This window comes from Natrix helvetica, assembly GCF_964273705.1.
Source record: "Natrix helvetica genome assembly, chromosome: 2".
Classification (NCBI taxonomy): Eukaryota; Metazoa; Chordata; class Lepidosauria; order Squamata; family Natricidae; genus Natrix; species Natrix helvetica.
Genome location: NC_138552.1, coordinates 108,041,268 through 108,068,436, shown reverse-complemented (window position 1 = coordinate 108,068,436; position 27,169 = coordinate 108,041,268). Strand labels below are relative to the sequence as shown.

Here is a 27,169-nt window from a genome sequence, read left to right as displayed (position 1 = left end):
TTTGATATATTCCTGATCTTTTAGGATTGATCTATTGAGTAACCAACGATAACTGCCCTTTTGTTTTTTCCATATAATCCTCACGGGATTGTGGTCAACCCATAGATTGGGTTCTATATCTATCTCCTTCACTTCCGAGATTAGCTCCATCGGCAGACAGACCATATCTATCCTTGACCAGGATTCATGTCTATTCGAGTAGAAGGTATATTGCTTTCCCTCTGGACATCTTTCTCGCCGTACATCATACAAATTAAGTTCTTCAGCCATTTGGAAGAATAACCTTGGCAAATTTCTCCTAACTCCTTTTCTTAGGATGAACTTTTGACAGCACATGCTTTTTGATATGTAACAAAATTTGGCAACCGTCTGAAATAGAGTATTTCAAATTGCTCTCTTTCACAAGAGAAGTTCTTTTTTTAAAGAAATTAAAATATCTTTGTCTAGAAAAACATGCTCCATAGATGTTGTTTACCTGATGTATTAGCTAGTGATAATGGAGTTTTTAGTAAATCTGTCTGAAGAGAAACTTGAGAAATGAAGAGAACCGATCATCAGATTCTTGCTCTTTTCCTGGGTAGTTCTGCTTCTTTTTAAAAAATATTTTATTTATACATTTTTCTTAACATATATAGATATTCAGTAAACAGTGTATTGTCTGGGTCATTTTACATATAGGTACAGAATTCTAGTAACCATAATATTCTTTACTTGTATATAGTAATATTCTTCCAGTTTCTAATTTGTGCTTTTATTGTTTTACCATTGATAAAATAAATCCCAAATTAAAAAGTATTCTGTATCTTATTTATCCTTATTTATCTTTGACATTAATCTGTCCATTTCTGCAGTCTAGTATTTTTTTAATTATATTTTCATCTGTAGGAGCTTCCTAATTTTTCCAGTATTGTGTGCAACTACAATTCTTGCTGCTGTCAAAACATGCAATATTAAATATACATTCCCTTTGTTGTAATTTTCTGGCAATATACCTAACAAAAATATTTCTGGCTTTAGATCTATACCAGTGGTTCTCAACCTTCCTAATGCCACCACACTTTAATACAGTTCCTCATGTTGTGGTGACCCCCAACCATAAGATTATTTTATGTTTTCCATATTTTTTCAAAAATATGTGTTTTCCAATGGTCTTAGGCAACCCCTGTGAAAGGGTCGTTTGACTCCCAAAGAGGTCCCGACCCACAGGTTGAGAACCACTGATCTATACGTTGTTTTATCCTTTCTCTAACCAAAAATTTTCATCCAATTTTTTTTTGCTTTTGGACATGTCCCCCACATATGATAGTAGGAACCTGATTGCATTTCAAATATTTGGCGGACATATCTTTAAACATCTTTGCTAGCCTTGCCGGTGACAAATGCCACCTGTAAGACATTTTATACAGGTTTTCCTTGTAAGTAGTTGCCTTTGTCAATTTATAATCTCTATCCCAAAGTTTCTTCCATTTATCTAGTTCTATAGTATATCCAAAACCTTTTGCCCATACTATCATTGTTTCTTTCACTTGTTCATCTTCCATTTTAAAGCTTAATAAATAGCTATATATTTTCTTTATTAACTTTTCATCCGTTCCTAATAGTATCTGATCAAGTGTTGATGGCTCTTTGTAAAAGCTATATATTTTTACAGCTTTCTCATATCTCGATTGTATTTGCAAATGTGGCCACCATATAATTCCTATTTAGTTTTTAATTTCCCTTTCTCATTTAAAATATCTTTATACATCGCATTTTGTTTCCAAATTTACAACATTTGGGTGTATCAGTGCTTCCATTATGGAAAGCCAGACTGGTATTTTCATGTAGTTTTTTTGCCCTAACTTTTTCCCAAACTAAAAATAGAACATTTCTTACACAATGTCTTTGGAAATATCTATATCTATCTTTAGTTCTTCTCATACCACAGAAAAGCATGCCATCCCAGCTGAAGGTCATGTCCCTCCAACAATAGTAATCTTCTATGTCTAAGATTTATCTATACTTTCACCCAAGAGAGTGTAGAAGCCTGGTAGTAAAGCTCCCAATCTGGGAACCCACGCCCCCATTATTTTTAGATTTTTGCAGCATTTTCAGTCTTATTCCTCCCCTTTTTCCTTGCTGGGCAGTTCTGCTTCTAAACTCAATGCTGCATTTAGCATATATCTCAATTTTTTTTAAAAAAAGCATTTTAAAGAAAACAAGATTATGCTTTCTTGCAGAGAGACTTTAAATTACCAAATAATAGCTAATCCTTGCATCCATAAACTGTTAAGTCAATCATGTATTTTTTTTCATTCCCCTTCCATGTATACATAAAATAGATTTATGCGCAAACCATGCAATTTTCTAAGCAGGTACTCACAAAATATATCTCTATCTGTCCAGTTGTTTTTTCTTTAATCTCTTACTTCATTTTCATCTATCTATTCTTTCATCTATGGAATAATTGCCTTCCCCCATAAAAGTATTCATTTAGAACACTATATAATTTCTCCAAAAACTCAACCCTGTTTTTATCATCATCATTTACTGAAACATAACACAAACTCTCACCACCTACAGATTCCTACAGCAAAGTACATTAAAACAATGAGCCACAGATATGGCTTTCATATAATAGCTGTTAGTAATATCAATTCAGTAACACTGAAAAGATGTAGAATATTCCAGGCAAAGGGGGAAATTGGCTAATATATTTGATTATAATCACACCACAGGTGGTGGTTGTTATTAGTTGCAAAGTCATGTCCGACCCATCGCAACCCCATGGACAATGTTCCTCCAAGTCTTCCTATCTTCTACCATCCTCTGGAGTCCATTTAAGCTCACACCTTCTGCTTCGGTGACTCCAGCCAGCCAGCCACCTCATTCTCTGTCGTCCCCTTCTTTTGTCCCCAATAGTTCCCAGCATTAGGCTCTTCTCCAGTGAGTCCTTCCTTCTCATTAGGTGGTCAAAGTACTTGAGTTTCATCTTCAGGATCTGGCCTTCTAAAGAGCAGTCAGGGTTGATCTCCTCTAGGATTGACCGGTTTGACTTCACAGGTAGCCCTCACTTAACCAGGATTGGTCGCTCCAGACTTACAACATGAGTTTCTTCAATTCACAGTTGTAAAGCAAGACATCATGCAATCACAAATTGTGATTTTACTGCCAGCTTCTGTGGATTCTGTGTTTTGAAAACTGGCTGTGAAATGTGCAAATGGCAGACATATGACTAGAGGATGCCCCACCAGTTGGCAAAATGCCCAAATAAAATTACCTTTTCAGCACATTGTAACTTCAAACGGTTGCTAAACAGGGCAATCATTAAGCAAGTGCTATTTGCATAGCATTTCTATGGAGAGTACAATTTTGATCTCTGGCCAACTAGGACACATGCCTAATTCAATTATAAAAAATGTTAATTAACATTTACTGCAATGTTTTTGTAAGGCTGGAATCATGTTATATAATTTGTAGCTGCATGTGTTATCAACATGCTTAAATTCTATGTCTAAATGCTTTTATTATAAGTACTCTGTTGCACTATTCTTGGCAAGGGTACAGTAAGGTTCCTTAAGCTTTTAACAGTAAGATAGGGCTAAAAACAATTCCTTGGCATCCATAGCCATCCTGTCTAAGAGGCATGAAAAGTGCAGAAAAAATTAGACCCTTCAGATGTTTTTAGGCTTATTTCACAGGGCTTTTTGAAATGTCTCCTAGCTGTCTTTGGCACTAAAAATTCTAGGACAAGTTGTCCTCTAAGTCCTAGAGATTGTTTTGAGTTTTTAAAGTGGAATGCAGATAGACTTATAAGGCAGAACTAGTCAACCAAAGCAGTGTCAGTCTGTGTAAGTAAACAGCCCTCTCTTTCCCTCCTATCCCCACTTTATAAAGTTTCTGCTAATTTTTTTCCTTTGGTTTTGTTTAAGTTCATTTTTATTTTTCATTCTTTTCTTTTTTTCTTTCTTTCTCTCTTTCTTTTGTGGTTCTGAAGAACTAAAACTTGATTTTTTTAGTTTTTCTCTTGATGAGTACTTGGGTAGGAGATTTTCATTGATTATCAGAGCTATAAATAGACTGGGAAGTTAGGGGAAAAAAAATCCCAGAGGAAAGTAGTGGCAAACAATTTCTGCATTTCTTGCCAAGCAAATAACATGAGTCAACTTCCATTCAAACAATACTTGGTTTCTTTCCTAGAATCAAAAGCTAGTTGGGAATTTGTTGGCTATTTCACTGTTTTATTTCAAAAGGAAAGGAACAGTTCCTTCCTTCTAGCATTAGACTGGCTTTCAGATGCTTCCATGGCAGGATTCCAGCTAAATGATAGCTTTATGGGATATTAAGGAATCACTATTCTTCAACATCATCCTGAGCTATCAGATTTGAACTGCAAAACTCTGGAGGACCACTACATGACAGCAAAGAATTTTGATCCAGAATTTTGCAAGAGATGGTAGGCCTTAACTTCAACTAATTAGACTTGAGAAAGGAGTGTCTTGATGAGCCAGTTGGTATAGTGGTTAAGACGCCAGGCTAGAAACTGGGAGAGAGTGAGCTCTATTCTTGCCATAGGCATGAAGCCAGCTGGGTGACTTTGAGCCAGACACTTTCTTTCAGCCCTAGAAAATGAATTTAGAGCAAAGTAAATGCTACTGTTCCAGAATTCACATTGCTTGGACAAGTGAGATGAATGACATGGTTTGAATTCTGGGAAAACTGCAGTAGGGGAAGGATGTGCTGCAGCTATTAAATAACAGCTAGATATTTATGGAATAACAAATGGGCAGCTGAAAGTCCTAAAGACACATACTGTATATAATGTATGGATTCTATAGCATATGACTAGAAACTGCAGATTGGGGTCTCCTAATGCTGTTATCATGGAACAACAATCTAGCCGGTTTTGATAGGTCATCAGGGCCACTGCACACATGTGTGCACGTTGTCCACTGCACAAAGGTGCCAGGACATGGGGAGGGGAGCACCAAACAATTAGAATGGTAGTAGTCCTATGCCACATTGCAGAGCACCAGGTTGGGTGTGGGAGGAGCCCATCCACTTACTATGCCATGTGTGTCTGTGCATGCACTGTAGAAAGAAAAGAGAGAACAAAGCACCAGGAATCCACAACTGTCACATGATGTGGCTTGACATTCTGATGCAAAAAACCTTTTGCACGAAGGTATCTTAGAGGCCAGAAGCATTCCTATAGGTCGTTATTTCTAAAAACATTCCTAGCTTTTTTTAGCCTTGGCGGCTTCCTCTGATTCCCCTTGCCTTTACTCCTTCCCAGTTTAATTCTTTACTGCAATACAAAAGGCTGGACTGTAGATCTCTGTTTGATCTACAGTGTATTAACAACAGTTTCTGGATTAATCCATTGCCTAACTGTAACAATCATTTAGTATTTACATTGCTAAATCAGAATGTTTTGGGGGATTCTTGAAAGAGTGATTCTGGCTCTGTATACAAATTGTTGGGTTGCAGAAATACTGAGAAGAACCTTACTTGTTAATCTTGGTCTGTGTTACCTTCTGCTTTGGCAACTAGCCTTAGGTAACACACCTGAAGAATGCTATTAGAAAACTAAAGTAGATCCATTATGGTGAAAATTTGCCCATCTGTGTTGTAAAATAAGATTGGAAGTAGAGATAAGGATATGTAGAAGGTTGCCTCTGAAAACACTGATTTTTTTTTCTCATATTTTTCCTCATACTAAATCATACTGTCATGTTGTTTGTTTTCCTATCTGCTCCCATCTGCCAACCAGTTCCCAATGCTATGTGGAGCAGGTAAATTTATGAAGCAATAGGACTAGGCTTTGGAGTGAGTAACCCTCTACATTGCTAATTACTGACATGTTACTAAGCTAAAAATGTTTAACAGTTTTTTCATAACTCTCAATAATACTAGCTTTAATGGAAGAAGAGGGGGAAATGTGCCACTTTTAAAGATTCCCGCCTATTCTCTAATATATTATTGTGTATTGTTATGTTTAGTAATCTCTAAGCTTCTCCATTCTTTAGATGTGTTCAGTTACTTTTGCTGAATCAGGGTTTGGTTTATGCTGAGTCCCTCTGCTTCTTGGTTTACATGGTTGCTTCTTTTCATTCTTTAAATCCATGGTGCGTTTGCATAGCAACCAAACACTTATATATTGTAAAAATGTTTCTAAGAAAAACAACCCACCTTTTCTAAATCTAACCGACATTGTTTTCTTGTGAACTACAATATTATCAAAAGCGAGTCCAAAGAGAGACCTCCTCATGAGATTTGTTTGCTGGCCTGATTTGAGGAGGCATTCAAACTGATTACCTTCCCAGATGCTGCAATAAATTCTCACAATAACCCATCTCTTTAATCCCGTTGCTTTCTTTCCAGAAAGCCTGACAGTTTTGTAAGCCATGGAAGGGGTTGTGGTTTTGGAATAAAAACAGTAGAGAGTTCTCATGAAGGATGAATAAAGCAAAATAACTTGTGTGTTGGGGATAGTTTTTCTGACAAGGCCAGATGTGTGTTGTCAAAGGTTTCATATCACTCCTTAAGGCAGAAGTTCCTGAAACTTTATTAGAACCTGCTGATAATTTCCAGTCACAACCATTGAACTTTGTGAATGGAGTCAGTGCCAGCTGCAGAAGTTTTGTTCAGGATGTTTGTCCTTTGAATTATAACAAGTTATTGTTTACATGCTTTTCAGTCAAGCTGCAGGAAGCATTCAAAAAATTTCATTTCTGGATTGGTTAACTGAAAGAAACTCTCATCCCTAGCTGACATGGCCAATAGAGCAGTCATGGGAACTGCAATTCAGGATGTCTGGGTAAATATGGATTATGGAAAACACTTTTGTTTTCATGTGCATTAATGAGGACAATATCCCCCAGCTACTTTCCAGTAATCATCTTACAGGACTAGTAAGTGTATATCCATTAAGCCTGTTTTTAATCTAGTCATAAAACTTCCAGATCCACTGAACAGTAGTGCTAACCTTAGGCTTCAATTAAGAATCATATCAGCAGCACAACATTTTATTTTCTAATGATAGGCAGTGAGGATATTACTGCAGTCAGTGTAGCAGTTGACACCAAACTGACACCGTTGCTGTAAGACTCACTGAACAAAAGAATTCTAGATGTGTTTTGAATACAAAATGTGGACAGATTAATTGTAGAGAGGAAAAGACTTCTAGTAGCTGAAGCCAGAGTTTGGTTCTAAGAAGTTGAAACTCTGCTTCTGGCCCATTAGCCCATGGATAGAAAGTTATGGATTGACCTCAGGTGGCAACCAATACTGTATCCCAAAACATACTACTGAAATTTGGCAGAAAAGCAGAATTTTGGGTACATTCTTAGGATTTTGCAGTGTTTGAAGAATGGAAATGTGAGGATCATGTCTCTGAGAGGCTTCTTGTATGTCCCAGTCTCTTCTTTAGAAGTTACTACATACTGTAGCTGAAAATGTACAAAACTTCCATATTGCTTCCAGCAACATTAAAGTGTCAACATATGGATTCTGGTGGCCTTTCAGAAGATTGAGAGGTTGAGTTGTAATTATTTTACCCTCAAATGCAATGAGCTGAAGGCAACAAAATTTCATTTTAATGTATGCCAATTAGTGTACATTCAAAGTGACAATAAAGAAATTCTAATCTTCTAAGTCTAAGTCTTAAAATACTGCCTAAACCTACATTCTATACTCCCTTCAATTGAAGCCAAACAGCTTGACTTAGTAAACTAAAAGTATTGCACATTCCCCATGTGTATTGAACTGTAAAGCCATTAGGGTGTAGTAAGGACTTAATCGGAAATTCAGACCTCTTTCCTGGGAATCACGTTTTTTAAAATTCTTCCAGCAAAACTCTTTCATGCAAGTATACAAAATTTGGATCCAGCACACTGTGATATGCTGCTGATTGGAAGCAGCTTAAATATCTTCCTGCATTATTATGAAAGCATTCCAAAGGAGGAAAATATGGTTATTTGGAGCTATTTTTTCCCAGTATTAAAAGCATGATTGTCATCCCCTTGGGACGGGAAGTGACACTTATGGAACAATTCCACAAGCAGCAGGATGTTAGTGGAGGGCTTGCATCCTGTTGTGTTCTGCTCAGAGCCATAACTGTAAAAGGCTACACTGTAGTGTGTCATTAGATGTCCTTCTACTGTACAGGACACATGAAAGGTGAATCTATTCTCTGGCACTAATAATGACCCTTCTGTGACTCTGTTCACCTAGGCATTGCAGAAAAGTATCTTTTCCCCCGCTACTTTGCATTTATTATCTAGCAGAGTTATTAAGGTTCCTGCTTCTCCGTGTTCTCTTAGGACTGTTATTGTTGAATATGGTAATGAGGATGGAAACCTTGGGCATAGGTTTCTCTCTGGTCTAGCGGTCCAGCAGGAAGTCTGCTGGTTTAAAGGGATTGGTTCTCACTACAGGCGGGAACATTCAAGGAATTTCAGTGGCTGAGCTGTCAGACAGCTCCCTTTAAAAGAGATAATAGTGCCAGATAGCTCCAGCACTTGTATATACTGATCTAATGAATAAAAAGCTGTTGTTACTAGTCATGAGTCCTGCCTCTTCACTTGTCCCACACTTAACAGTTATATAGTATGGAGAACTCAGATGAATGTATTCAGTTACATTCTTTCTAGACTCCTAATTGAAATGCTAATTTTACCTGAATAAGGCATGGGATAATTGTTAATTACATTTTAATTTTTTAAAAAAAAATCTTAATTATTGAGAACTGGATTGGGGTAGTGGTTAAGGTGCAAGCCTGGAAACAGGAGAAGATGACTTCTAGTACTGGGTTACATGAAAGCCAGCTGAGTGATTTCCAGCCAGTCAGTTAAACCAGAGTTAAAATGAGTGTAAAAAAATCAACACCATTTTCTCCAGCATGAATCAGTAATTTATGGAATGAAAATCTACTTCATTCTGAGAAGAGAGTGTAAGACCAAAGGAGAAGAGAGAGAAGGCTTTTAATCAGGAGGAGGCACACCAAAGAACAAATCACATATTAACAATAAAAAGTAGGTATTGCAGACCAACTCTGTCCTCAGCCTGGAGTTTGATCTTGACAAGGTTCGAGGTTGACTTGGCCTTCCATCCTTCTGAGGTAAAATAAGGGCCCAGATTATTGGGGGCAACATGCTAACATCACAAACTGCCCAGAAACTACTGTAAAGCACTATGGGGCAGTATATAGGTCTAAGTGCTACAGCTTTTGCTATTGCTACTGTGTATGTCTTTTTGCCTGGATGCTCACAACAGCAGATCAAAGGTCTTTTTCATGGTTGTGTTAATAGACATTTCTCCATTCCCTGAGTCAGCAGAAAAGTGAGCTGCCTAAAGTGCTAACTCTGACTCCTCAGCCCATTCCGCTTCAATAATGAAGCCAGCCAGGAATGTTGTTTTTACAGCTTCAGCATGGGACAGATTATTTATTTTATTTCATTCCTTTCCAAGGTTTATGTGCTGCCTCTCTCATATCTGATTCTTTGCAGCTTACAAAACTACCACTCAGTAATTAGGTAAAAATAAGATTTAACAACAAAATCCCCAACACCAAGGACTGATGCATACAGAACATAAACTCCAAAGGCCTGCTGAAAAAGTCAGGTCTTAACAGCTTTGCAAAAAGCCAGGAGAACCTGAGCCCATCTGATATCAAAGAATGTTCTGGCAGATTGATGTTCTTCTAAACTGGACAAGACACCATTGCTGATTGCTGGAGACGTGGGAGTAGAGTACAGCTAGCACTTTCCTGCCTTCTGCCAGGGTACTTCAAGTAACAGTGAATCCTTCCTTCCTTCCTCCTTCCCTCCCTCCCTTCCTTCCTGATGTGAATCACCTGCAAAGTCCTCTGTCCTTGGAGGCCACTGCACATCTCCTATCAGGCTCTGCCTCATTTTAATGGACTTCTTAGGATGGGAGCATGAACCACATTTTCTTGAAAACGTTGCTGGAGTTTTGAAGCCTGCTGCTCCTCCTTTGCAGCAATCCCAGGGTTGAGTTTCACCAGCTCCAATATCTTTCTTTTTATTCATGAGGCACAGCCCAATCCATGAAAACGGTACCACTGACAAAATGCAGGGTGCCTTTCCTCACAGCAGAAGCCACTGATTTTCCAAACTTCAAGGGAACAAGAGAATAGCTTCTAACAGTTAATTTTTTTTTGTTTAGAAGTAGCTGTATAAATACCCAATGAGAACTTGGAGAACACTGATGCCTCCGGAAGCCCAGAGACCCATCCTTCCCACAGCCCAAGCCAGCATAATCACAGAGGAGAATGCCCAGTGAGAAGTGGGAGAGTGTATAACCACAACAGTCTTAAGGGGCTAACCAAGCCCTGATTCCTTTATCACAAACTGTAGACAACTACGGAGATGGCCTTGAAGAAGGAATTCAGACACTATTAGATAAACACCAGCTATATGTGGGAATGACCTTAGAAGACACAACATTGTAGACAATGTTGTCTACAACTAGACAACATTCAGATAAGAGGCAGCTGAACCTGGAGGAGGAATGCAGTGTGGCAAACATCTCAGAAGGAACCCTTCTTAGCTTCTTTAATTGTAAAGGTTAGAAGGGAGAAATAAACTTTCAGACTTGCAAGACTCTGTTAATGTTAATGTGCAAAAAATATAAAGCTAGTACTTCTGGATGTGCTTCTTATCTAAGGCTGATACCAGCTTAATCCTGGAAGGGAGAAGGGAGTAAGAAAAAAACTCAAGATCCGTCTACCTTGATTCTCCTTGGAATAAGTGGGGGGGGAGAGAATCTGTCAAGCTTTCAAGATTTGCTCTTCATATTCTGCATCAATAACAGAAAACTCAGTATGAACTTAAGTTGCCTTGCTTCTGGCTATGGATGAGATGAAAGCAACAATAGTACTCTTTAAAATAATTATTGAGACATCTTTGGGCCACCTTAGTAGGAATGAGGACAGGCACTTTGTCTATCAGCATGTTTCTGAAACTATGCTCCACTGGGCACTAGAGCTACCCAAACAACTTGACATTGTTCCATAAAGACTTTTAATTACTTTCCCCATGAAAAGTGGATTTTCAACACTCACTACAACTAAGACCAGGTAACCAACTACCGGTAGGTAGAATGTTGCAATGACTGCAGGGCTTCCATTAACAAATGAATCATGCATTGTTCATATTAAAGTGTTAATGATGCATACTTTCATCATTTAATATGAAGCATGCATTTATTTTAAACATTTTCTTATTTTCCCCTTTTTACAAAAGAAACAATCATTTAATGTCCTCATAAGAAGGAGAATGTGATCGGTGCTTCTTTAGTGTCGAAAAGTAAAAAATAACAATCTATTTGGTAATCAGAGTTACAATAGACCCAGCTTAATAATATACTAATTTCACTATTAAACATACACTGCCTAAATAACAGTGGCCAAAATGCTTATTATAGGAATATAACAGCCCTCAGAGGGAAATGGGTATACTGTAATGTTCATCATACAAAAGTCACTAATTTCAGAGTCCTGAGAATTTCTTGGTTTCCCAGACTTCAACTATGCATATTTTAATTTCCCAGAAAGATCCCAGCAGGTCAGAATTCCTTTCCACATTGGGAAGACTGCACAATAGATCCTAGGCTCCCTTATGATTATAGAAGGAATAAGAAGCTGACACCAACTACTAAAAGTATTTCAAATGTCTTGGGGGTTGCTTTGAATTTAAATTAAATAGAACAAAATGTGTAGTTTTCAACATTCACTAATATTTCATCTAGTTCCACCAAATTCAAGACTTTTAGAGATATGGCAAAAGAAGAATGAATTTTGCAACAACCCCTTCTCCACATCTGAGTTGACAGGCCACCCATCAATCCTTGACAGTCAGCTATACCAACCTAACATTTGTTGTCATCACTGAATATTACTTTCCTGAGCCCATGGCTTCTACCTTGGCTTGCTGGTGAATGGTGGTATTGTGATGGTGAGGTTGTAGAGCAAGTCAAACAAAGCCATTTCTTAAAATGGCTATAATTGACAGAAAGTCTTCATGAAGAGCTAGATGGCAGGATTAGCAATAACCAAAATTCATCTTTTATACAATACAATACAATGCAATAGTAGAGTTGGAAGGGATCTTGGAGGTCTTCCTGCCTAGGCAGGAAACCCTATACCCTTTCAGACAGATGGCTATCCAACATCTTCTTAAAGACTTCCAGTGTTGGGGCATTCACAACTTCTGGAGGCAAGCTGTTCCACTGATTAACCTTTCTAACTGTCAGGAAATTTCTCCTCAGTTCTAAGTTGCTTCTCTCCTTGCTTAGTTTCCACCTATTGCTTCTTGTTCTACCCTCAGGTGCCTTGGAGAATAGTTTGACTCCCTCTTCTTTGTGGCAACCCCTGAGATATTGGAACACAGCTATCATGTCTCCCCTAGTCCTTCTTTCTCTTAAGCTAAACATACCCAGTTCCTGCAATCGTTCTTTATATGTTTTAGTCTCCAGTCCCCTAATCATCTTTGTTGCTCTTCTCTGCACTCTTTCTAGAGTCTCCACATCTTTTTTACATCGTGGTGACCAGAACTGAATGCAGTATTCCAAGTGTGGCCTTACCAAGGCATTATAAAGTGGTATTAACACCTCACGTGATCTTGATTCTATCCCTCTGTTGATGCAGTCTAGAACTGTGTTGGCTTTTTTGGCAGCTGCTGCACACTGCTGGCTCATATTTAAATGGTTGTCCACTTGGACTCCAAGATCCCTTTCACAGTTACTACTACTGAGCAAGGTATAATCTACATTGTACCTGTGCATTCCGTTTTTGTTGCCTAAATGTAGAACCTTACTCTTTTCACCATTGAATTTCATTTTATTAGATAGTGCCCAATGTTCAAGTTTGTCAAGATCCTTCTGTATCTTAAGCCTATCTTCTGGAGTGTTGGCTATTCCTGCCAGCTTGGTGTCATCTGCAAATTTGATGAGTTCCCAATTTATTCCCTCATCCAAATCATTGATGAAGATGTTGAAGAGTACTGGGCCTAAAACAGAGCCTTGGGGTACTCCACTGCATACTTCCCTCCATGTAGATGCAGTTCCATTGAGGACTACATGTTGAGTGCGGTTGGTCAGCCAATTACGAATCCATCTGGTGGTGATGCTGTCTAACCCACATTCTTCTACTTTATCTAGTAGTAGGTTATGGTCTACCTTATCAAAAGCCTTACTGAAGTCCAAGTAAACTATATTGACGGCATTCCTCTGGTCCACTAATTTTGTCACATTATCAAAGAATGCAATAAGATTAGTCTGGCATGATCTGTTTTTGACAAATCCATGTTGGCTTTTGGCTATTACTTTGTTTGCTTCTAGGTGTTCGCAAATTCGTTGCTTGATTATTTTTGGACAAGCCTGGTAGATGACTGATCATTGGGCTGGGGAGTTGCTCAGTAAAGTAGAAAAGCTTCTCCACTTTACCAAGTACATTTCCTTTCCTTGATTATTCCCTCAAGAAAAATGAAGGGAAGGAGAAGGAGAGTTGTACTAGATGGAATTGTGTTCCCAGGTACCAGGAAACAAATGTACCGTATATCCTTTCTCAATGTGTTCTTCTAAAACAGAGAGTAAACTGTCCTCAGCAACACTGGAGAATCACTGATTTCTAGAAATGAGATCTGGACAAAGGACAGAAAGAGAGAGAATCAGTATTACATTTATATATTATTAATACACTAATGAGAAATATGTAATGCTGATGCTTTTAGATTTCTGTTGTGTCCAAAAAGACTGACAGGATTTCTTAGTCTAAGAATTCCTTCAGGCCAAGAATTTCTAATGGACCTTCTGCTCCTTGAGGTTCTTCTTAACAGAGTTGCTGGGAGCTCAGCTAAAATGGGGCTTTGTTGTTTTTGTCATGATGTTTTGTGCTATTATTTGTAAATTATTTTGAGTTCTTGATAAACATAGAAACATAAGCCATTTTTACAACACAGTCTTCCCCCAAATAATTGTACACACCAGAAGCCCTTGGGACTACATTTTAGCAGAAAGTAAAATTTAAATGGATGCTGTAGAAGATTCAGCTTTTCATTAGACTTTTTAAATAGGGAGAGGGATGCCATTATTATTATTTTATTTTTTGGAGGTATGAGTTGGCTTTCATCCAGCCTTGCCTACATCAATCTTGCTTTCTTTTTGTGGATAACTGACCGAGTACATGTCAATATTAGCAGTTTCTTCTAAGATGTTTATCAAATGGTCAAATTAGACAAAAATCTTAGAACTAGGTCACATTGCTTTGGTGAAAAGCTCCTCTCCCTCTCTTAGATAGGACCATCTGACTCATGATATTTGGATGCTTTCGGTTGGCAGCCCTTTATCCTCTGCTGAAAACTGTGGCTGCTTTGAGTTGGAAGGTCTGCCTCTTCCCATGGTAATAATACACCCCAGGGATATTTCCTCGCCAGTGCTGAAGGAGATCGGAGCAGAATAGAACAAAAGGTCACAGCTATGCAACTTCAGCTAAGCCAAAGAAAAATCTAGTAATTCTAGCCAACAATCTCAAGAACAGCAGCTTGTCTCATACTGCATAAACCTTGATCTTAGGATAAGAAGTCTTTTCTTTAGAACTTACTGTAGAACTAATTTCTAGAACTAAAACTAAGACAAATATTCCTTCTTGAGAAAGAAATATAATGTACACACAGGAATGATGGTAAATGTCTCAGAATATCAATCTCCCGGAAGCACACTAAAATTTTGGGAAAAGAGAGTATATTGCAGATTCTGTCAAAGGCATAATACAGTAGTGCTTGCAAATAGGAAACAACCATTCCTTTTTGCTATCTTAGTTATGTTGCTAGGTGATTCTTAAGCAAGAAATGAAACACCTTTCTTTTCATGGTTTAGGAGCAGATTGGGCATCACTCAGTCAGTAAGACTGAATATTACTTCCAAATTACTTATAGGACTATCCATTCCCTATAGTTCCTTGGTGAAGCAGTGTCACCTGGTGTTGCCTCAGAAGCATGCTTTCTCTGTCATAGTGCCTGCAACAGCCTCCTCCAGAGAGTACCAATGGCCCTAACCCCTATTGACCTTCAAGAAAGTAGTTGAAAACCTGGCTTTTCCCCTAGGCATTAGGGTTAGGATAATGATAGAGTTGGCATATGATAGCGAATGGATGCATGGATGGATGGGAGATTTTAGCAGGGCCTCAACATAGTTTGTTTTAAGTGGTTTTTTTAAAAAAAATCATTATGTTTTTATTCTGTCATCTAGAATTCCTTTTGGTACTTGTGTAGCTACATAAATTTGTTAAACATATAAATGTCTATGACTATCAGCTACAGTACTAGAGACCAAGCCAAAACAGATGTTTAAATCTTTAAACTGAAGTTTTATGGAGAGAATATGTCAGCCCTTTGAGGTAATCCTGACAAGAAGCCCATCCATGAACACTATCTTTATTGTAAGGCCATAGTAGCAGGATCTTGCAAGTCTTTCTTTATTTTTACTCTCTAGAAAACTAGGGAGGGTCCCTTCTGAGATCTTTCCCAATCCTATTTCCTTCTTTGAGTTGAGTTACCTTTCGCATGAGGGTAGTGTAGGCTGTGGCTCTTCTTCCTGTCTCTCAAGGTCATTCCCACATACCATTCCAGAGCAACAGTTGGGTTCAGCTTTAGTTTTTGGCAGAACAAAAAAGTAGTGGCAAGGGAAATGTCCTGAGGAATTGCTTGTTGTTTTAAGAGCAAACTGTGTTTTCATTTAAGGATTGAGATAGGTCTTTAAGTTTTGAAATGTCATAACAGAAGTTTCTGAAAACAAACTTTGTTAATATTTAACTTCCTGTTGGGAAGTCAACTATGGACTTGAAAGACTATTATGTATGAATTGTTCCCTATCAGGGTCTGGTGTTGATGCTGATGTTTGAAAATATTGCATACTTATGAACATGTATGGCCATAAGATAGGCTTGCATCAGCTTCCTGGGTTGTACAGCCGAGTTGAAAAGTACCTGTATATAAATAGAATACAACTTTTTGGTCCTTATTAATATTATGTTTTATCCCTCACTCACATCTTTCTCTCTTGCTTGCTTTTTGAAGCTACATACTTCCTCGCTCATTGCCCCCCTTTTAATGTTTAAATCCAGTGTGATTTGTACAGCCTCCTGTTCATTGGTCAGGAAGAATACTTTGGTATTTAAGAATAATTGTCACATATTAATAATGACACAAAAGAGGAAGGCTTGGCAGGAGAAGGGGATCATATCTCAACATATTAATAATGACACAAAAGAGGAAGGCTTGGCAGGAGAAGGGGATCATATCTCAACTCGTCACACAGCCCTTATCATAATTCTCTCAATTGCAAAATGGGAACAGCATCCCCTCACTCTGCTTCTGGCTTTCCCACAGCAGCGGTCTGCCTGATTATCTTGGGGGGGGGGGCACAATAGCTAGAACTCAAATAGTAGTTCTATTTTGAAGTGCAGATAGTCTTCATTATATATTCAGTAGCATCAAGAAAGATTTACATTCTTTTGAGGGCAGTTACAAGTCACTGTCCAAAAACCAAAGAACTTCAGGTACCAACAAGGTACCTGCTCTGCCCTGGATGAGATTCTCTCTCCCTCCCCCACATTTGAAGCCATCACTCAAATCCTTATCACAAAGATCTTCCCAAAGTATTCTCCTTGTCCCAGGCAAGGAGCTAGCTAGAGAAACTAGAGGTTTAAATCCCCTCAGGACACATAAAACAAGTTGAAAGAACCAGGCTTCTGAGTCTAACCACCAAATAACAGAGAAGGGTTGGTTACTGTTAATAGTTTTTGGTTCATGATAAAATTGCTTAAATTTCATAAATTCATGAATATATTGTTTATTGTCTTAAAAGGATTCTTTTTTATTTCTAGGTCCATCCATTGTGACCCCTCCAAAGGACATCTGGAATGTTAGTGGAGCCCAGGTTTACCTGAGCTGCGAAGTCATTGGAATTCCCACTCCAATTCTCACCTGGAACAAGGTTTGTAGAAACTAGGCAAGCTTTGAAGGTGATCCACCAGAAGATTTTCCTGGACAGCTTCATTAGAATAAATGAGCGCCATGCCAGGACCCTGCCAAGTTCATGCCACATAAATGAAGAGATCTCCCAAGTTCTTTTTACAACAGTGAGTCCTACGCAGAAATCCCTGAAGTCTGTGCTAGTGGTAATGCTTAAGAGTACAGAAAGGGTACAGAAATAGATGTTATATATAACTGTGAGGGAAAAACTAGAACACTTCATCATATTAATGACTCATTGAAAACCATCCCAAGTACAAATGCAAAAGAATTAGAATATAGCATGGTGATAGATGAATTTAGGTATGTGGTAGAAAGTGCTTTGTCAAGCCAAACTTTCTGCAGAGCCTTAGAAGTGTTATTTAAATTATAGAATGTTCTTTTAAAAAAATAATGCTATTAAGGTCTAGTTCTGGATTCAGTTCTGTTTACCCTTTTAAGTGAGCTGTGTCACCATATTAGGTCTTCAAAAGGAGCAAGTGCTAAGGAATAACTTGAACAGAATGCCAGTGTATTTCTGCAGACTTTGAGATATTTGAAGCAACAAATACAAGGCCTATTTTTGATGCAGTTTTCTTGGTTGCCTGTAAATGAAAGAAGCAGAGGAGTTGGAAAGGAGTTGCTGCTTCAGCAGTATGAGATCAGATAATATTGATGACTTTGACTTGTTTTGTAGGGGCTGAGAATTTGAGCCATGTGTTAGAAAGACCTTGATTTACCCATTTTCTTAGTTTCCTTAAACATTAATTTAGCTTGACTTTATTCATGAGAAGCCATAATTCCAGAATGTGCTTCTGTATGTGCAGAAAGTTAGGTAGTCAGTAGGGCTATTAGATCTGGGCTGCAAAAATCCAGTCGATCGCTTTGCGTGGTACTTCCACAAATGGGAAATAACTGATTTAAAGTCAGGAATAAGAGTATTGACGTCACACTAGATAAAGGCTGTTAGTGTGCGTGCGTGCATGTGTGTGTACACATACTTGTAATAAAAGACAATGGGAAACAGTGGGAGAAATTATGCTGGGAATAGCAAAGGTAATGTAGAAGTGCTGCTGGTAAAACAGTGAGTTGTGTGATGTAGTAGTTAAAGCTTTAGAGTAATATGACCAGTGAAACCTAGGATTTTTTTCCGCAGCACATAATTCAACTTTAGAAGATGCTATTGTGGAGGCGGGGCCGAAGTCGCGACGATACAACTTGCAATCTCAATGCTCTTGAGATCGCAGTTGACACTTTTGCCACCATTTTGTCCAAATGGACCTAAACCATCCCACACAGATGGTGAACAGGAAGAATACATCTTGCTGATCTCAGGGACATCACAAAGTCCCTGATCGATCCAAGAGAAAGTCTTCAAGCCGGTGACAAAAAATCCAGCCATTTGGCTGATGAAGTCGGGGCGGCTCCAAAACGGAAGGATATGGAAAGAGAAAGTGTTTCCAGCTGGTGATGAAATTTTATTGTTTTAAGAGTGACTGTCTATAAAAAACTTAAAATAAATTCAAATTGGAGAACAGAAGAAATAAGTGGCGGAATTAAATTTGGAATGGTTTTTGATAGGGGTTGTCTTTTTTTTTCAATGCTATCTTCACGGACGGAATTTATGTAAGACCTTTAAAACGAACGGACTAAGCTTTCTTCTTCTATTTTTTTTTTTCATTACTCTCTGTAACCTATGGTCTAAAACTCTCATCTGCCATTACTGTGGGTGTTTTTCTAACTCATTTAAGAATTGGACTTTCTTTTCAACTTGAAATACAAAAAAGACATTTTTTAAAAAAATTGCAACATTTAACTTACACTGCGGGAAGTTAGGCTTTGTGTATTGGTAACAAAACACTTTTACTTTCTTTCACTGATTATCTCAGCTGGCACCTCAGGGTCTTATTGCTTGTTTACAGAGAGCGATAAGAAGAAAAGTACACAGATGTTCCTTTGAGGTATTTCTAACCAGAGAGCGGTGATTAACAGCTACTAAATTAGAATAACAGTGTTTACATAGTTGAAAACAATGGTGCTGTCCCAGCAGGAGAAAGAGGCTTTAAGTCTTCAAAAGATATTTTCAGAAATACAGAAATTATCAAATACACATGAGAGGATTGAGAAGAAGTTGGATGACTTAGTCCATTTAACAGCAAAACATGATGGGGAAGTTGAAATGTTCATCAAATGGAGAAAGTGGCAGTTAAATTTTTTTTTAAAATGAAGAGGAAAATAAATATAAAGAAACTAAAACTGCTGATATTTATGGTGATTGGTTCGTCCCTGAAAATGGAAAGAGTGGAATATTGAAAGAGGAATTAAATGGAGGGGAAACTTACTCCAGATGGCAAGATACAGAAGAAGAAAAATAAAAGAATTTATGGAACTAAAGAGAGATTTTTTTTAGCAATAGTTTTAATAACACCACTAACAATCAAAGATAAGATGATTAAGGAAACAGAAGAAGGGCATTGAAATTACAAGAGAGACTGTATAAGCGAAGAACTGCTAAGAGGAGTCCATACAAAGTTGATTAAAGAGAAGATAAGAGGACTGATACCACAAACAGCAGAAGATATGAGACTGTCTTGTTACTGGAAAGATACAGGTTGATAGATGGAAGCGTATAACTTAAAACTACCTAAACTTAGTGAAATTTAGTGATAATAGATATAGTTAAACAAATTGATAATGATAATAATGTATACTATGTGTAGTGTCATGATAAGTAATAATGGGATATGAGTATTGAATGGTACCCATGAAAGGAAGATTAGAAACCGTCTTGGATTATATATAAAGATAATAAATAAATAAATAAATAAATAAATAAATAAATAAATAAATAAATAAATAAATAAATAAATAAATAAATAAATAAATAAATAAATAAATAAATAAATAATAAATAAATAAATAAATAAATAAATAAATAAATAATAAATAAATAAATAAATAAATAAATAAAATAATAATAAATAAATAAATAAATAAATAAATAAATAAATAATAAATGAACTAGTAGGTGGTTATGTATTAAATTTTAGTATATTTTGTGATGAAGGACGTTTAAACAATTAGTCAAAGGAAAATGGAGGTATAATGATGGTAACGTATAAATATCTGAGTTAAAACACTTGAGTTAATATGAATTATGCTTGATGATTGTGGAAGTGATGCACAAAAGCCTTTTGTAACTAACTGATACACTTTCTACAGTATGCAAAAAAGGAAGATTTTATGTGTTGTGTTTGTTTTGAAAATAAAAAAATAAAAAAATATATATAAAAAGAAGAAGATGCTATTGTGAGAGGTGATGCTGGTTACCAGCAAAGCTGATGCCTTAAAAAAAGAGAGAGAGAGAGTTGGACCAATTAACAGAAGTCAAGGAGATCAGTAATTTTTGTGTTGATAGCAATGTGACTGCATCTGTTGAGAAACTAGTGAGCTTCCTTGTGCAGGTGGCTGTCCACTGTAAGAACAGACTGCTGGAGTAGAAGGGCCTTAAAATCCAGCAGCCCCCTGATTAAGTCTTTATCTAGGTTTAGGTCCAACCTTAGCCATGGAAGCTCACAGGCTGGGCTTTGGAGCCAGCCTTTCTTTCTCACCTTACTTCCCTCTTATGATTGTTGTGATGGGGATAAAATGAAGCAAGATCTCTTAGTATATAAATTAATTCATCTCTATATTATGAGATGAATAAAATCAATATAGCTTAGAGATGATTGCCTTGAAGTACTGCACAAAAGGCAGGTTATAAATCAGAAAGACAACTATTTTCAGAATAAGGAGAAAGCAAAGGGGCCTCATGTCCTGGAGGCCTCAGAATAATCAAAACTTTAGTATGGAGAGGCCTAAGTTACTATCTGATTTCTCAGTATTTGACATGAATTTAAAGTAAGCAGAGCCCGGGAAATGTGTTTTCCTTTCCAAGATTCAAACCACCCTTGTCATACTTGCTTTAAATAGGCCTTGAAAAACCTGGTTCTTGCCCCAGGGATGAGGTTTGGGCCCTTTCAGTTGGATGTGGCATGAGAAATAAAGTATTCATTGTTTTCCCTCTGGGCAATTGCCATCTTTCTAGGAACGATTATGTTTCTAGGTTTCTTTCTTTATTCATTTCATAAGTTCCCAGAACTATTGTAGGGTCAGGCAGCTGTAGGGTTGAGTGTGAGAAAAAATGAGAGGAAGATGGATAGATGGTTTGGAATATGACATCATGGGTGTACGATGTTCAGATGTTGATTGAAACACAAGGCAATAATGGAAGGATTGAATGGAGGCTGAACTGATAATTAGAAGACATAATAGTGTGGTTACAAAAATAGGAACTCAGATGGTAACTCTTACAATGGGGCTATTTTCCGAGACATGTAACAGAGAGAATCAAGAGAACTACAGGGAGAAGAGAAGCAGGACTATTTCATCCCTTCTGCCGAGAAGCCAACTATATTTGGCTCTTCTACAATTGTCAGAAGGAACAACTTAACCTATTTCTACTGTAACTTTGGGAATCGGTATTTCTGTTGGCTTCTTTCCATTTTTCCACCCCTCTACCCCCTGCATTTTTTTTTACTAGTCATGTCAGGGACCATATTAAAATTGCTATTTATAAATCACTCTTTTTGAGCAAAGAGAAAGTTAAAAGAACATGTTAAGTTACTCTGTTGTCCACAAAGAAGTGGTTGTGTTTGACTTGTGATTCTTTACAGCAGCTCCCACAATTCTCTCCAGTAGGGTAAATACTATGCTTAGTAAAGTTGGCCTCCAGCTGATTGATTACAGGGGAACATTCTTTCCTATTTTTGGTCAGAATATGGAAATAGGTTTTGACCTTTCCTTCCAGTTTAATAGTCCTTCCTGATCTCCCATCCAAGCACAACCAGGTCAAGCTTTGCCTAGCTGCCCTCTGCTTGACCAACCAGCTGCTGGCGCATCAGAGCTTGCTTTTGACTCTTCTAAATTATTGCCTTGTTTGACCTTTCTAACTCAAGGAGATAATGTGATACCAATCACAAATACTGTTCTCATTACCTTGTTCCAACTTTCTGATCAATAAGCTCTTTGTCAGAAGAGAAAAGCACCTAAAAATGCCTATTTGTCAATCCTCGAGGGGAATTTATATGTTTTTAATATTTTTTTTAATTTAAAATATTTCTACAATTCTGGACAGTGATAAACAACAGTGATAAAAACATTAGGAAAGAAGAGACTGCTTTGATTTGAACTCTCGAACTCACTCATTCTCTTATTTACCCAGTGAAGGAATGAGTTTCTAATGCCTGGGTAATGAAGTATTCTAGGCAATAAAATGTGCATTTCCTCCTCTGTAATGAAAACACAAAACCAGCAGATAATTGTTTATATTCCCATGGCTGCTTTTCATTAGTCGCACTTGTTATTTTCTTTTTGAGCAACTGGCAACTCTCCATACAATATTATATAAGCAATTCATCTTTTTAAAAAATGCAGTTTATTGTATAACTCAGGAGAATTTGCTTTTTAAGGAAATAGTAGTCTATCCTAAAACCCATTGGGTCTCCTGAAAATAATTTGTGCTCTTAACCAACTTAACCAACCAACTAAAGTCTTGGACTTTAAGAAAGCTAATTTCAATAAACTTAGAGAGAGCTTGGGAAAAATTCCATGGATGAGAATCCTCGAGGGGAAAACAACTCAAGAAGCTTGGGAAATTTTGAAAAATGAGATTAGAAAAGCCCAGTCTAACACAATACCAATGAAGAAGAAAAACAACAGCTCCCAAAAGAAACCAGCATGGCTGCATAAACAACTATCTGACAAACTGAAAGACAAAAAAAGTAAGTATAAAAAGTGGAAGGAGGGGGACATAACTAAGGCAGAATATCAGCAAATAGCCCGAGCCTGTAAAGATGAAGTGAGGAAAGCTAAGGCTCACAATGAAGAAAGGCTTGCCACAAAAGTAAAAATTAACAAAAAAAGCTTCTTCCAACATGTTAAAAACAAGAAAAAAGTTAAGGAAACAATTGGTCCATTGCTAGGAGAAAGTGGCAAGAAGGTGACAAGCAACAGGGAGAAAGCAGAACTATTTAACTCATGTTTTGCATCTGTCTTTACACAAAGGGATAAAACAGTCCAACCTATCAAAAGCAGCACCACAAAATTAGGAACACAAATTGAAATAGGGAAGAAAATGGTAAGTGAGCACCTGTCTACCCTAGATGAGTTCAAATCACCAGGACCGGATGGATTACACCCCAGAGTTCTGAAGGAACTAGCAGACGAGATCTCAGAACCACTGAATTATATCTTTCAGAGATCCTGGAACACCGGGGAACTACCAGAGGACTGGAAAAGAGCTGATGTGGTTCCCATCTTCAAAAAAGGGAAAAAATTAGATCCAGGAAACTACAGACCTATCAGCCTAACCTCAATATCAGGAAAGATTCTGGAAAAAATAATCAAGCAACGAATTTGCGAACACCTAGAAGCAAACAAAGTAATAGCCAAAAGCCAACATGGATTTGTCAAAAACAGATCATGCCAGACTAATCTTATTGCATTCTTTGATAATGTGACAAAATTAGTGGACCAGAGGAATGCCGTTGATATAGTTTACTTGGACTTCAGTAAGGCTTTTGATAAGGTAGACCATAACCTACTACTAGATAAAGTAGAAGAATGTGGGTTAGACAGCATCACCACCAGATGGATTGGTAACTGGCTGACCAACCGCACTCAACGTGTAGTTCTCAATGGAACTGCATCTACATGGAGGGAAGTATGCAGTGGAGTACCCCAAGGCTCTGTTTTAGGCCCAGTACTCTTCAACATCTTCATCAATGATTTGGATGAGGGAATAAATGGGGAACTCATCAAATTTGCAGATGATACCAAGCTGGCAGGAATAGCCAACACTCCAGAAGATAGGCTTAAGATACAGAAGGATCTTGACAAACTTGAACATTGGGCACTATCTAATAAAATGAAATTCAATGGTGAAAAGAGTAAGGTTCTACATTTAGGCAACAAAAACGGAATGCACAGGTACAGTATAGGTGATACCTTACTCAGTAGTAGTAACTGTGAAAGGGATCTTGGAGTCCTAGTGGACAACCATTTAAATATGAGCCAGCAGTGTGCAGCAGCTGCCAAAAAAGCCAACACAGTTCTAGGCTGCATCAACAGAGGGATAGAATCAAGATCACGTGAAGTGTTAATACCACTTTATAATGCCTTGGTAAGGCCACACTTGGAATACTGCATTCAGTTCTGGTCGCCACGATGTAAAAAAGATGTGGAGACTCTAGAAAGAGTGCAGAGAAGAGCAACAAAGATGATTAGGGGACTGGAGACTAAAACATATGAAGAACGGTTGCAGGAACTGGGTATGTTTAGCTTAAGAGAAAGAAGGACTAGGGGAGACATGATAGCATTATTCCAATATCTCAGAGGTTGCCACAAAGAAGAGGGAGTCAAACTATTCTCCAAAGCACCTGAGGGTAGAACAAGAAGCAATGGGTGGAAACTAATCAAGGAGAGAAGCAACTTAGAACTGAGGAGAAATTTCCTGACAGTGAGAACAATTAATCAGTGGAACAGCTTGCCTCCAGAAGTTGTGAATGCCCCAACACTGGAAGTCTTTAAGAAGATGTTGGATAGCTATTTGTCTGAAACGGTATAGGGTTTCCTGCCTAGGCAGGGGGTTGGACTAGAAGACCTCCAAGGTCCCTTCCAACTCTACTATTGTATTATTATTGTAACTTATTCAGTATAGAAAGTCTGAAATGTTTTAACTATATGGTATATTAAATATCCAGGTTCAGTCCTCCTGACTAGTCCAAAACTCAACCCACCCACCTTTCCAAGTCTTTCCTTCCATCAGGGGTATCCAACCTTGGCAAATTAAGATTTATGGCTTAATTCCTCAGCATGGTTTGTTGAGGAATTCTAGGAGTCCACAAGTCATAAAGTTACAAGGTTGCACACCCCTGAGACCCATCCTTTCTTCTCATATACAGGTAACAAGGGGACAATATAGTGTCCAAAGAGTGGAACTTCTTCCGGGAGACCGAGACAATTTAGCCGTTCAAACTCGTGGTGGTCCTGAAAAGCATGAGGTGACAGGGTGGGTATTGGTAAGTAAAATTCTCTTTCAAATTAAATTGTCCTTTTGAGAATTTTGCAGCAAATAAGAAAAATAGGAGTTTTCTTCTTGGAGGTTGGTTGAGAGGAATGTTGGCACATCATGAGGTAAATGACATGTTGGCTTTCTAGGTTAAATGATTAGCTTTCACCTAAGAATTAGTACAGTATGTACCATATATTATGGTTATGCCGTCAACTGCCCAGTTTGTATGCAAAATTAGTGAAGTGCATGCCTGTATCTATAGAATATACTGCCAATATTGCATCCAGATGTAGAACTCTAACAGGTCCAAGGACAGAACATGCTGCTTTTTTTTTTTAATTTCTCACATATCAGAGAGAGAGGGGAGAGGGAGGGAGATTGATTTTTATTATCCTTAATTGAGCAGGAAAGGAATATTGACTTCTTCCAAAGCAAAATGCAAAATCCAAGTATGTTGAGTGTTTTGTAAAATGAGGTAGCTTTGTCTCGTGCCATTCGCCCCTTATACCATATCCTCCACAAAATGCAGAGGTTGGAAAGTACTTGCCACATAAAGTTCAAATCATTGTACCTGCTAATCTGCACTTATCATAAGAAACTTCTTTTTCCACAGGGACACTTAATCCCACTTCTCCACCTCTGCCAACATATATGCTAAGATCTCTTTGGTAAGGCAGAGAGTGTTTTCTGATATCCTACCAGAATTCCATTTTGGGGCTTACTAACTCAAGCTGTGCAAAGGGACTCACTTCTGCATATTACAGTGGACTGTCATAGTCAAAATCAAACTGTGGATATAGATCGTTACAATCCAAGCAAACATACATTCATATATATACTTCCCTATCTCTATATGCCTTCCAGCTAATAGCATAAGAGAGAGATGCAGTATTAGAAACATCCATCAAGACAAGAGATCCCTGCCACACTCAGTTCCAATTATGAGAATTTCTCCATGAAAATGGTTTTCAGAGCTGCTTATTTGTTTCTTGAAGGTTCACCAAGTCTGTCTTTTCCTCACTCCATATAAGACCACCAGGCAAAGATTAGTAAATATAAAGCTGAGTTCTTAGCATCTTATGATACTGTTGTCTTTAGTCTCAAAATGCTTTCCACTATTGGCAGCAATTGCTGAAGCTGTTCTTAATCCTTTCGGAATTAGTACCTAATGGAGACATAACAGAGCCATGATGGCACAATGGTTAGAATGCAGTATTGCAGGCTAACCCACTGCTTACTGCCAGGAGTTCTGTCCTGATTGCTTCAAGGTTGACTCAGCCTTCCAACCTTCAAAGATCGGTAAAATAAGGAGCCAGTTTGTTGGGGGCAATATGCTGACACTGTAAACCACTTAAGAGAGGGCTCTAAGGCACTATGAAGTAGTATGTAAGTCTAAGTACTATTGCTCTACTAACAAGTTTATTTAAAGAACATTCAGGGCCATAGCATGTATGATACAATGATATTGTCAATGACTTTGAGGAATGCAATTAACCATGACTCTACTCCAACAGATATCTCCATTGAGCAAAGATGATGCTGGAGAATATGAATGCCACGCATCTAACTCTAAAGGAGAAGCCACAGCTTCTGGAAAAATTACTGTGGTAAATTCCTTAAATGAAATACCTGCAAAAGGTATGTAGGTCTGCATAAACATTTCCTTTTTTATTGGATCTGGTTATGAAAAATCAAATAGCTTGGGTTGATTATTAATTGGCAGTACATTTTGTCATCATTTGTGACCAAAATAAGTGTTTCACATCTTTGTAAGCTTCAACTGGCTTAACGTATTATTTATCATTGTAAACCATCTCCCATGAAATTTTTACTCCATCTTGTGGTATCACTGAATCCCTTTTATGTTCCCTACTACCAGCAGCCTCTGAAAAAAAGTCAAATACCGAAGAAAGTTTGCTTACTTGTTATCTATGATTTCAAATGAATCTGAAATAATTGTGGAGGAAGAAGGAATTGTTATCTATTTCTGCTATTTTTCCTGCTTCAAGGAAATACCTTTGATTATTTCTATAGCAACTCATTT

The 27,169-nt window shown here is 37.7% G+C and overlaps 1 protein-coding gene and 1 long non-coding RNA gene across 2 annotated transcripts in view; both read left to right on the top strand.

The window, feature by feature from the left end:
• IGFBP7 (insulin like growth factor binding protein 7) overlaps nucleotides 1–27,169 on the top strand; it is a 33,707-nt gene that overhangs the window by 6,299 nt on the left and 239 nt on the right. Inside the window, exons 2-4 of the mRNA XM_081940494.1 lie at nucleotides 16,886–16,995; nucleotides 25,016–25,132; nucleotides 26,640–26,763. Of these exons, the coding sequence (XP_081796620.1) occupies nucleotides 16,886–16,995; nucleotides 25,016–25,132; nucleotides 26,640–26,763 (351 nt within the window). The remainder of the gene's footprint in view (nucleotides 1–16,885; nucleotides 16,996–25,015; nucleotides 25,133–26,639; nucleotides 26,764–27,169) is intronic.
• On the top strand, nucleotides 4,294–9,757 carry LOC309385791. The gene is made up of 3 exons (XR_014174286.1): nucleotides 4,294–4,435; nucleotides 6,680–6,799; nucleotides 9,489–9,757. It is a non-coding gene; the product is annotated as an uncharacterized lncRNA (long non-coding RNA).